This window comes from Somniosus microcephalus, chromosome 3, assembly GCF_052327205.1.
Source record: "Somniosus microcephalus isolate GS21.2 chromosome 3, FLI_Smic_1.0, whole genome shotgun sequence".
NCBI classification, from domain to species: domain Eukaryota; kingdom Metazoa; phylum Chordata; class Chondrichthyes; order Squaliformes; family Somniosidae; genus Somniosus; species Somniosus microcephalus.
The window spans coordinates 68,041,786-68,054,543 of NC_140989.1; the positions used below are offsets into that span (position 1 = coordinate 68,041,786).

The 12,758-nt window shown below is 42.0% G+C and overlaps 1 protein-coding gene across 3 annotated transcripts in view; it reads left to right on the forward strand.

Moving 5' to 3' along the window:
- The first annotated feature begins 449 nt into the window (after window positions 1-449).
- The window catches only part of eprs1 (glutamyl-prolyl-tRNA synthetase 1), a 100,692-nt gene continuing 88,383 nt past the window's right edge, over window positions 450-12,758 (forward strand). For 2 of the 3 annotated variants that reach the window (XM_085980999.1, XM_085981002.1), the window contains exons 1-3: window positions 450-605; window positions 3,919-4,003; window positions 7,684-7,783. In XM_085980999.1, the coding sequence (XP_085837125.1) occupies window positions 563-605; window positions 3,919-4,003; window positions 7,684-7,783 (228 nt within the window). In that variant the 5' untranslated portion in view covers window positions 450-562. Of the gene's footprint in view, window positions 606-3,918; window positions 4,004-4,166; window positions 4,271-7,683; window positions 7,784-12,758 lie in introns of those variants that run through there. The other variant, XM_085981004.1, reaches the window with a different exon arrangement.

Below are 12,758 nucleotides of genomic sequence, written 5' to 3' on the forward strand. Positions count from 1 at the left end.
CTGCTAGCTCTTTCAATGTTTCTTTCCACCACTACTGTTAGCCCCAAATTTATTCAGATTTGAAAATAGAAATCAATTTTTCACTTGCTTCTGTGATGTATGATGTGGAAATATTCGCCTTTTAAGAGTTGCAATGACGAACATCAGAACTGATGCTCCCCACTCCAAACCCCTTGCCTGTCCAGCTTGGGGCTGGGTAAATACGTGGCAGACTACTGGAACATTTTACCAGCTGACGATCTCCGTCTAAAAATAAAACCAGGTGTAAATAGGTTTTCACTGTTGCTTTTTTTAATCACCCAGCGCTGGTTTCAACAGATTAAAGTGATTGTTTTAACACCAGAACTGTTTTAATTCCTCTGTGAGGACTGGGCAGTGTGTGCGATGGGGAAGGGGAATGATGGTGGTGCCGGAAGTAGTGTTGCTGTGGGGTGGGGGGGAAGGCTTTGGCTGTAGCGCCCGGAAGTGGTGCCGGTGTCGCTTCACCGCGGGAGCAAGCTTGGGAGAAGCAGCCGGAGAGAGGCGGCTGTCAGTAGGACTGCGGCAATTAACGGGACAGCAGATGGCTCTGAGTCTGTCAGTGGACGTTTCCAGCCCTCCATTAGGTGAGTGTGTGTGGTCGGTAAGCGGCCGGTGCGGGCTGATGGCGAGGAGTTCAGCCGCCTGCAGCGCTCGGCCCGGCACAGCCCAGCCCAGCACACGGTATTATTGCATCATATGCGGGACAGGCAGGCAGCTCCAGCCTGATCCTGGAGTCTGCGATTACCAGCGGTGTCCTGGAGGAGGGGACTCTGCGCTTTAGTATGGCGAGCCTTGAAGTAGAATTAGTCAGTTGTGTTTATCTTCTGACATAAAAAAGCAGAAAATTGTGTGAACTCACAGTATCTGAAAAGAGGAAAGACGGGTTAACGTTTCGGGCACAGACCCTTCGCCAGCATTTTTGTTCTCTCAGTTTTACAACGTTTTCATTTTTTTGCCTTGTGTTAATCTACTTTCACTTTCACTTCTTATAATTGTATATGTCCAATATATTGCAGTTAGTATTTCTTAAGGAATCTGCCTAAATATATAAAACCAGCATTGTTAATATACTTTGGATTTGCCCGTTTAATTAGTTTGGCACTTTTATCATTGTCTACATTGATTATGACAATCCTTGCGTTATAATCATTTTTTTAATAAAAAATTTTTACGTGATTATTTCTTCTAAAATGATTTCAACCAGTGAAATTTAAATCATGCAAGTTTAATTATTCTCCCTCTTTTAATAAAATAGAGATTTTAGATTTTATTGAAAATCACCAGAGTTTGCATAAATATTTTTAAGGGGGTGAATGCGTGGTGTAGTTTATTTTCTGGAGGTTTGATAACCACGTATCATGCTGTGCAGACTAATTTTTAATTGGACGATGAATGGGTGTGGTTTTAGTAATTTATAAAAAAAACTTGTTGCTTATAACAAACTGCATTTTATTTAGAAGACTGTTCTGAAACAGTGACGTGGCATTAATTTATTTATAGAAATTTCCGTAATACTTCCCAGCTAAAGAGAGTAGGGTGGCAATAATGGGGAAGGAATGGGTTCATATTTATTTTTATGCTCCTGCAAAGGGAAGGCTAGGAGATAGTCAGGATCTCTTTGGACAAGCAAGTCTGCAGTACTGTAGGGCAGTGATGATGGTTTTGCTCACTGGGACTTGGAGAGATAGACCTGTCATTGTATCGGATTCTTCTGAATTGTCTACAGCTAATGTTGCAACCCAATGCCCTAACTGGTAGTGATGCTAGCTATACGAGCACTCTGATATTAAACCAATACTCATTGATATGAGCACTCTATACACACTTTGGTTAGGGGGGTGGGGCGGTTGGCCTCTCTGAACCTTGACTTTTGCCATCTGTACCCAAGTATTCTGCATTTAGGTAAATGGGGATTGTCCCTATGGGTTGAGAGCATGCATTCCATATCGAGCAAGCAGGAATTTTCAACAATTTAATTTGGAGATTCTTGATCAGTGTGATGTAATTCTGTTCTGAGTTGACCTACCCTCCTCTCCTGAAGGTGGTAACTTGTTCTTGTGGTGCCAGCTGCCCTTCAGTACTGTGCTTAAAGTCTTGACAAAGGGTTTTCATCCGAAACGTTGACTCTATTTTCTCTCCACGGATGTTGCCTGGCCTGCTGAGTTTTTCCAGCATTTTCTGTTGTTATTTTGTAATATACAGCAGTTCACTATTGTTCGCTTAACTGAATACAAACAAAAATTGGGTTTGTGAGGGACAATGGGCAAAATTCCTTATCAATGCCTTTTTTTTAAATTGAGGTTAATTACTTGATTTTTTGTTTGAAAAAAAAATCCATCCCCTCTGCATTTTGGATCCATTATCACATCTCCACCAGTGGAAAAAACGAAGCTGTGTAGGCCGTATGCTTCTCTGTCTGAAGTAGGTGACTAAGTAAGATGAGCAGGTCACTCTTGTCTCTCCCACATGATATAACTAATCTGCTTGGATTGGTTCTTGAATGATACTGCAGTATTGTGTAAAGAAAGCCTAAAAGATGGATCCAATTATAAGTCTTCTAACCTGTTATTTTGCAACTAAAATAAATTTTTCTTAAAGTAGTAAGAGACTGTCGGCATTAATTGTGTGAGCAGCCAATCTAGCTGCTCCGATTAGTGGAATCGCTGCACTGCAGATGAGGTGCACACTGGCAAGGTGAGTTGCTACTGAAAATACCACACACATCTCTGATCCTTGACCTATCCAGTGAAAGGTTGGTATGAGGTGGCTGCTTGTAAATGGTGGCTCCTTTTTCTACACACCTGTAGTGCTGTCTAGCATCAGAGGATTGGGTGGATAGGTCAGTGGTTTATGTATTACTGCAGATGACATTTCACCTTGCATCCAATCTGCAATGCAGCAATTCCACTAGCCAGTAGAACTCGGCTGGATGCCGAACTAATGATTGATGCATTTCTATTTTTATTTTAGAAACTTAAGTAAATAAGCTAGTATTTATGCTTTATTATTCTGTTTGATGTACAACTTAATGTCTCAAAATCTTCCCATTCCTGTAGCTTTGAGGTTCCCCCATGCACCGTTCTTAACTGCGAGATGGCAGGTGACCTGTTCCAGGCCTATTAAAATGCAGCGTGGAATTGTGGAAGTTCACATCCTTTTCACTTTTTAGATGAGTGCTAAACTTGAATAATGTAAGATTTAGCAGAAACAGCAACAGAAAGCTTTTAGGGAGGATTGATGGTGTTATTTTGAAATGCCAATGCAACAACATTTGCAAAACTATTATGGGAGCCATTGCCCAGAGTTGAAAGCAGTTTATTTGAAGTGTCTTGGCAATTTTGAGCCCTGTAATGTCTTTATAATCAGCCAATTTCTAGATAATCAAAAAAAAAATCCATTTGTACAAATTTTTTTGAAACACAATATTACATTTCTGGTTGGAGTTGACAATTGTCATACTTTCATTTTTAGGGAAGAAACAGTAAACCTTTTCCATGCGGGGCCAGTAAAGAAATTATTTTTGCAAATAAAGGGAGGGGAGAGTTTGTGATAGCAAATATAGATTTAAATCGATATCAAGCATGAGTTAATTTGAGTATTCAAATCACGATTTTGCAAACATTGACCAGAAGAATTGTATATTGCAGATCAGACAATTAATATTTAAGAAGCTGCTATAATTTCCTTATGGTCAGTGCATCTCAATTTATACCCTAGCTGTTTACTGCAAAAGTCATAGGAGCATTTGTGTACTAAGTACGGTATTGTGTGTAACTGTGATTTCCTTACTCTTTTTATTCAGTGTGTGTGAATAGTTGCTGCTGTTCTCTCAAATTGTGTATTTGATATAAAACTGATGTGAACATGAGCTTAGAATGAAGTTGTTCTCTCTTTCAGGCGCATTATTAACTGTGGAACACGTAAAAGATTATGTCACTGTGTTGGTTGAAAAGGGCAAAGAGAACATTCTGCGAATTTCTGAGTAAGTGTCCCAGTAGGCGGAGACTTAGTTGCAGCTGCTGCTGCCATTTTAGCTGGCTGGGCCGGCCAAGCTTTTTAATCATGGGATTGTTACCACTTCAAAATTTAACGGTCACTCGTTCATTCTTCTGGAAATGATTATCTCTTACAATATGCTGTACTAATGAAGTATTGGTGCTTAGAGATGCTCTCCATGCATGGAGGACGATGGGCAGGAAATCTGTTCCTAGGCCTCTGTCAGTGCTGCTCTGCAACTGACCACTTGGAGGTATGTAACAGTGACCTGGCTGATTTATGCTTTGCACACTGGTAAATGTGCATCTGGGCCGTTCAGAATTGTTTCACTTAAGACTGTATGCTTCAGTCAATAAATATTTAAATGCCCTGCGAGCAAACTGAAAGTACATTTGAATATCCGCTGTTACTGAAATGTCAGCATTACTGTAGAACAGGAACTCGGTTATTGGGTTTATTGTAGATTGGTGATAGCATTTTCAATGATCAATACGTCAGATCCCATGAACTGACACAGACCTATTTTGATGATAAAGATGAAGGGGGATGACCCCATCTTTGGTAGTAGTCTCATCCAGTAGCATACACCTCTTCACTAGTTTGCATTTCTCTTCACTTCCCCCGAACCCTCCCTTGTAGTTTTCTCATTTTACCGAAGATACTCTTCAGCCACTATCCCTTGTACTTTCTTGTTCTCTTTGCCTTTGTACCTATTTCAACTCTTTCAAAAGACTGCTCACAATCTATATCCTTGTCTGTGCTTTTGATCACCTACCCCCACTTGCCTGGAATACTGCGTACAGTTTTGGTGTCCATACTTGAGAAAGGACATACTTGCTCTCGAGTCAGTGCAAAGAAGGTTCACTCGGTTAATCCCGGGGATGAGGGGATGGACATATGAGGAGAGGTTGAGTAGATTGGGACTCTACTCATTGGAGTTCAGAAGAATGAGAGGCGATCTTATTGAAACATATAAGATTGTGAAGGGGTTGGATCGGGTGGATGCGGGGAGGATGTTCCCGATGATGGGTGAAACTAGAACTAGGGGGCATAGTCTTAGAATAAGGGGCTGCTCTTTCAAAACTGAGATGAGGAGGAACTACTTCACTCAGAGGGTGGTAGGTCCATGGAATATGCTGCCCCAAAAAGCTGTAGAAGCTACATCATTACATAAATTTAAAACAGAAATAGACAGTTTCCTAGAAGTAAAGGGAATTAAGGGTTATGGGGAGCGGGCAGGAATTTGGACATGAGTCTAGGTTCGGATCGGTCATGGCCCTGTGGGTAGCGGAGCGGGCCCAGGGGCCGTGTAGCCTGATCCTGCTCCTATTTCGTGTGTCTAATTCTGTTAGATTCAGGAGATGGTTCTGTGATAGTGGATTGGCGGTTAGGATCAGATCAGCCATGATCTTATTGAATGGCGGAGCAGGCTCGAGGGGCCGATTGGCCTACTCCTGCTCCTATTTCTTATGTTCTTATGTTTCCTGCTTAATGTCTACTGCTGCTTCTGCAAAGCATCTTGAGATGTTCTGTATGAAATGTGTTCCGTACATGTAAGCTGTTGTATTAGTTGACTAATTCCCTCAAAGCTGCAACAATCATTAGTGTTTTAGTTAATAAAATGTCATTATCAACCAGAACAAGAGGGCATAATCTTAAAATTAGAGCTGGGCCATTTAGGAGTGAAATCAGGAAGCACTTTTTCTTACAAAGGGCAGTAGAGATCTGGAACTCTCTCCCCAAAAGGATTTGGATTCTGGGTCAATTGAAACTTTCAAGACTGAGATTGATAGATTTTTATTAGGTAAGGGTATGAAAGGACATGGAGCAAAGGTGATTAAATGTAGTTCAAGTACAGATAATCCATGATCTGAATAAATGGTGGAACAGGCTCAACAGGTTGCATGGCCTGCCCTTGTTCCTTTTTTTTAATTCGTTCATGGGATGTGGGCTTCGCTGGCAATGCCAGCATTTATTGCCCATCCCTAGTTGCCCTTGAGAAGGCGGTGGTGAGCTGCCTTCTTGAATCGCTGTAGTCCGTGATGAAGGTACTCCCACAGTGCTGTTAGGACGGGAGTTCCAGGAGTTTGACCCAATGACGATGAAGGAACTATGTTTCTATAGTACTTGGTTTTCAGTCATATTATCTTTTTAATATAGTAGGTAAGAACATAAAAATTAGCAGCAGGAGTGGGCCATATGGCCCCTCGAACCTGCTCCGCCATTCAATAAGATCATGGCTGATCTTCGACCTCAACTCCACTTTCCCGCCCTATCCCCATATCCCTTGATTCTTCTGGAGTCCAAAAATCTATCGATCTCAGCCTTGAATATACTCAACGACTGAGCATCCACAGCACTTTGGGGCAGAGAATTCCAAAGATTCACAACCCTCTGAGTGAAGAAGTTCCTCCTCATCTCAGTCTTAAAAGGCCGGCCCCTTATCCTGAGACTATGCCCCCTCGTTCTAGACACTTCAGCCAGGGGAAACAACCTCTCAGCAGCTACCCTATCAATCCCCTTCAGAATCTCGAATGTTTCAATTAGATCATCTCTCATTCTTCTAAACTCCAGAGAGTATAGGCCCAATCTACTCAATCTCCCCTCATAGGACAACCCTCTCATCCCAGGAATCAATCTAGTGAACCTTTGTTGCACCGCCTCTAAGGCAAGTATATCCTTCCTTAAATAAGGAGACCGGAACTGTGCACAGTACTCCAGGTGTGGTCTCACCAAGGCCCTGTACAATTGTATTACCAGTGCTGAAGCAAAGTACTGCAGCTTTAGGGCTCAGCTGATTTTTTTAAAAAGTATTTAATTTACATCCAACTCAATGTGCTAGCAGGTGTACTGTCATCCCTGTTCCCCCAATGTATTGAAATTACAAAAATGAATACACCAAACCACAGGTAGGATTTATTTTTTGAACTGTTTAAGAAAAACAAGTGAGTTTTTGATTAAAGGAGAAAAAGGGCATTGCTGAACTTCAGCAACTGGCATTGAATAAATCCTGCAACCACAATTTGATGCAATCAGAGATTTTTGAAATTGTTAACGGCATGTGCTGAACAGGATATTAAACATCTATTATAAAATTGGTAAAGTGAGATTTCTATGCCAGAGGCACGATGGTCAATACAGTATTTGAAATTCTATCTCTGAGACCTGATATTTTACATAATTCCATTATCGTAATGATGGTTGCTCTCCTTGGAGCAGAGAAGGTTAAGAGGAGAGTTGATGGAGGTGTTTAAAATCATGAATGGTTTTGATCGAGTAAATAAAGAGAGACTGTTTCCAGTGGCAGAAGGGTCGTAAACCAGGGGACACAGATTTAAGGTGATTGGCAAAAGAACCAGAGGCGGCATGAGGAAACATTTTTTTTTTTTTTACACAGCGAGTTGTTGTGATCTGGAATGGAATGCACTGCCTGAAATGGTGGTGGAAGCAGATTTAATTGTAACATTCAAAAGAGAATTGGATAAATAATTGCAGGGAAAACATTTACAGGGCTATGGGGAGTGGGATTAATTGGATAACGCTACCAAATGGATTTTTAAAAATGATAGAATTTCATTTATTTATATTTACCTTTGAGTAGTTTATCGTAAAAAGTTGTTGATTATTGTGTTGCCACTGCAGTATGCTCTATTTTCAATTTTACAGAGATGTGGCGTTTAATGATGTGAATTCCATTGTTCGTTACCTGGCTCGAGTTGCTATGGAAAATAAGCTCTATGGCTCCAATCTGCTGGAACACACTGAGGTAAGAGGTTGACCCTCAGAATGGTGAAAAAAATGATTAATACATCCCCTTGGATAACTTCCACATGCAGCCAAAGCAGTATTAAATCTCCAGCTCTGTCTTGTCATTTGGAACAAACTTGTCCAACCTTGAGGATGAACTGAACTGTCTTTGCGTGTGTAATTCAATTTTATTTGTCACATAACCAAATACAACACGTGAAATCCAGTCAGTGAAATGGTGCTACAACTGAGGGGGAAAAAAAACTTCTCAATCAACTGGCTCTTCTGAACCGATTTTTGTATCTGGTAGCAGCAATGATAGGGTATACATTCTCGGAGTATTTTTTCGATCGAAATTTCTGCTTTTAAGACGAAGGCTCCTGGTGGCTATATTTGTCTTAAATTCCAGGAGGTACTGGTTGCTGGCTGTATTTTCAGATGAGGATTTAATCAGTATGATTTGCCTTTTTAATTACCCTTTCTAATGTGGAAGGAAATGTATTGTTTTTACTTGCCTTCCACAGTTCCTTAAAACAGATTTGATTTTTAAATAAATTTAGTGAATTTCCTGTGACTTTACATGGGGATTTATGTGGCTTGTGTAGGGGGTTTTGGCTTGGGGTTTGTGTCTGGCCAGTCAGGCGTATCTGAGCTGCTCCAGCCCCGTGCGGTTCGAATCGCTTCCCCTCTGGTTCTGATCACCGGACTTATTACGAGCAGCGATATAAACAAAACGAGACCAGTGGTTTGGTGCAAAGAAAACCAATGTTTATTAAAATAGAGAAATAACCACTATACAGAGAAAATTACTATGGATGCAACACAATTACACTTAGCGGGGGAGGAGAAACGGACACATTGAGGGAAAATGACTAAAATGACAATTTTAGCAATCCCCTTAACTCCCACCCTTTACACCTATCTAAGTTGTCTTGCGATGGGCCAGAAAATTTATGCTCACCAGTCTTGGATGTTAGAACGCCTGCTCCGTGCCCCGTTGCCTGCCGATGTCTTTAGGGTTTTCACCGCTCAGAGCAGAGATACCCCAGTGATTCAAATGTAACTGCCGGTATCCTGCTTCCCTGGACGGGCTCTTCGTCGTCGATCTTCTTGATGGTAAGGCAGGGCACCGGAGTCCAGGCGAGAGTGAGCGAGAGATGGTTTCCTGACGGACTACTTATACCCCTTTCTGGGAGCCCTTATCACTCACCAGATCAGCCTGTTTCTTTGTCTGACCTGGACGTGTTGAAGCTTATACAAAGGAAAACGATCTGCGCCCATTGACCTGGATGGCCGGTTAATCGGATTTTAAACGTCTCATAAGTGTTCCCCTTTGTCTAACTGGTCTTGTGATGGGGCCATTCCAGTTTGAATGCCCCGTTGATCGTTTGCAAGCAGTGTTGATGTCCTCTAACGAAGGTCTGAATGCAGCTATTACCCGTTGATTGTGCAAACGGCCTTGATGGGTCTTAATCAGAGGCCCGAATGCCACTTGTTTGCTTCTCATACATAAATGCAGAAGGCCTGTCTGCCTTCTAATTTCTGGAACATTCCTTCTCTCAGCCCAAGCCTGAACTTTTCAGGCCTTGGCCATGAGGCTGACCGCAGCCATCTTGTTGAGCCTTGGAGCCCTGGATTTTAAACTCAGTCCAGCCAGGGTTTCTTCAATAAGCCAAAAGTAAATCTTCAGGGGAGACATGAAATTTGCGAATCCTTTCACTTGGGCTTTTACCTCTGCGCCACTGCTGTTACTGATGGCCACTGCTCAACCTGTGAGATTGTGAGATGCTGGGGCCGACGTGGTCTCATATCAGCAACATCTGTCTTTCAGTTGGGATTCTCGAGCGAAATTTTAGTCAGGCATGGATGAATTTTTTTGTATAAAAATTGAATGGTTGATCAGAAAATTCATAAAGGTAATTCTTTTCTTTGTAGAAATATAATTGTTGAAATAAACATTAGAAAGAAAAGCAGACATATACAAAAAAACCTATCTGTTAATTTTCAAAATGTTGTCACTTCAACCATATAGTTGGCTGTGGAAACCAGGTGATGAAGCAGTGCCTGCTTCTACGAATCTTATTGGTTTGTAGGTATCACGTATCCCAATCAAGCTGTCCCGGTCTATACCTGTTTTCTTTTCTCTTTTTTTACTCCTCTTGCCTCCACCCCCATGCTATGCTGTTGCTTCTGCTGCAAGTTTCTGGACCTTGTTTTAAGGAATGAAGCTGGGCAGGTGGAAAGGGGAGAGCATATTGGTGGTAGTGATCATAATTCAGTTAGATTTAGGGTAGTTATGGAAAAGGACAAGGATGGACCAGGAATAAAAGTTCTCAATTGGGGAAAAGCTAATTTTACTGAGCTGAGAGGTGATTTAGCCAAAGTGGACTGGAGACAGAAACTTGAAGGTAAATCAGTGTCTCAGCAGTGGGAGGCATTCAAGGAGGGGATAATGAGGGTTCAGAGCAAGTATTTTCCCTTTAAAGATAAAGGGACGGACTACCAAATCTAGAGCTCCCTGTATGTCGAAGGGCATACAGGGAGGGATAAAGAAAAAAAGGGAAGCTTATGACAGATACCGAGGACTCAATACTGCAGAAAGTCTAGAGGAGTATAGAAAGTGCAGGGGTGAAATTAAAAAGGAAATTATAAAGCAAAGAGAGGGCATGAAAAAATATTGGCAAGGAAAACCCAAAAATGTTTTATGAATACATCAAGAGGATAACAAAAGTAAGAGTAGGGCCTATTAGGGACCATAAAGGTAACCTGTGTGTGGAAGCGGAAGACATGGGTATGGTTCTTAATGAATACTTTGCGTCTGTTTTCACAAAAGAGAGGGACGATGCAGACATTGCAATCAGGGAGAAGGAATGTGAAATATTAGATAAAATAATCATAGTGAGAGAGGAAGTATTAAGGGGTTTAGCATCATTGAAAGTGTATAAATCCCCAGGCCTGGATGAAATGTATCCCAGACTGGTAAGAGAGGAAATAGCAGAGGCTCTGACCATCATTTTACAATCCTCTCTGGCTGCAGGTGTGGTGCAGAGGACTGCGAACGTGGTACCTTTGTTTAAAAAGGGAGAAAGTGATAGACTGAGTAATTACAGGCCAGTCAGCCTAACCGCGGTGGTGGGAGAATTATTGGAAAAAATTCTGTGGGACAGGATAAATCTTCATTTAGAAAGACACGGATTAATCAGGGACAGTCAGCATGGTCTTGATAAAGGGTTTCGACCCAAAATGTTGACTCTGTTTCTCTCTCCACGGATGTTGCCTGGTCTGCTGAGTTTTTCCAACATTTTCTGTTATTTTGGATTTCCAGCATCTGCAGTATTTTGCTATCGTGCTCTTCTACACTCCTTATTGAACCAGGGTTGGTTGCCTGGCTTGATAGTAATGGTAGAGTGAGGGATATGCCGGGCCATGAGGTTACAAATTGTGGCGGAATACAATTCTGCTGCTGCTGGCCCACAGAATATACATAAGATGTAGGAGCAGGAGTAGGTAATTTGGCCCCTCGAGCTTGCTCCGCCATTCAATAAGATCATGGCTGATCTGATCTTGGCTTCAACTCCACTTCCCTGCCCACTCCCCATAACCCTTGACTCCCTTACCTTTCAAAAATCTGTCTATCTCCACCTTAAATATATTCAATGACCCAGCCTCCACAGCTCTCTGGGGAAGAGAATTCCAAAGATTCACGACCCACAGCACCTTGTTAAGGAAAGGTTGAGTCTGACTAACTTGATTGAATTTTTTGAGGAGTTAGCAAGGAGGGTCAATGAGGGTAGTGCGTTTGATGTAGTCTATGTTGATTTTAGCAAGGCTTTTGATAAGGTCCTGCATGGCAGACTGGTCACGAAATTAAAAGTCCATGGGATCCAAGACAAAGTGGCAAGTTGGATCCAAAATTGGCTTAGAGGCAGGAAACAAAGGGTAATGGTCGAAGAGTGTTTTTGTGACTGGAAGGCTGTTGCCAGTGGGGTTCTGCAGGGCTCAGCACTGGGTCCTTTGCTTTTTAATTCCAATTTCAATTTCAATTTTATTTGTCACATAACCAAATACAACAAGTGAAATCCAGTCAGTGAAATGCTTTTTTCTTAACGAGCCGAGCGCACCAAGCAGCAAAGGGCACTTAGCTGCCTGGTACACACGGAGCCCGCAAGGACGGCAGCCATCTTCATCGGCGCCATCACAATAGGGTCCGCTCTCGCCTCGCTCCGCCTTTCCTGCACTCCTGCCTTTTGTGGTATATATCAATGATTTGGACTTCAATGTAGGAAGTGTGATCAAGAAGTTTGCAGATGATACAAAAATTGGCCGTGCAGTTGATGATGAAGAAAGCTGCAGACTGCAGGAAGATATCAATGGACTGGTCAGGCGGGTAGAACAGTGGCAAATGGAATTCAATCTGGAGAAGTGTGAGGTAATGCATTTTGGGGAGGGCTAACGAGGCAAGGGAATACACAATAAATGGTATGACACTGAGAAGTGCAGAAGACCAGAGGAACCTTGGAGTGCATGTCCACAGATCTCAAGGTAGCAGGACAGGTAGATAAGGTGGTTAAGAAGGCATATGGGATACTTGCCTTTATTAGCCGAGGCATAGAATATAAGAGCAGGGAGGTTATGCTTGCACTGTATAAAACACTAGTTAGGCCGCAGCCAACATACTGCGTGCAGTTCTGGTCACCGCATTACAGGAAGGATGTGATTGCACTAGAGTGGGTGGAGAGGAGATTTAACTCTCAAAGCTACTCATTTTCTTTAAAGTTCTGTTTTAGTGGATGATCACTAGTATGATTTTAGGCATGACTGTTCCACTGATATTACCTATATTGTACACCTCTCGGAGTCTGTTCTTGAACAGTAAATTACTGTCATTCCCTTTGACAATATCTGGCTCTATGCATTTCTAAACCAGTTACAATAATATGGTCTCCCACTGAAGCTATCCAGTTTCTCTTTAAATCACTCTATCTGACTTGTAG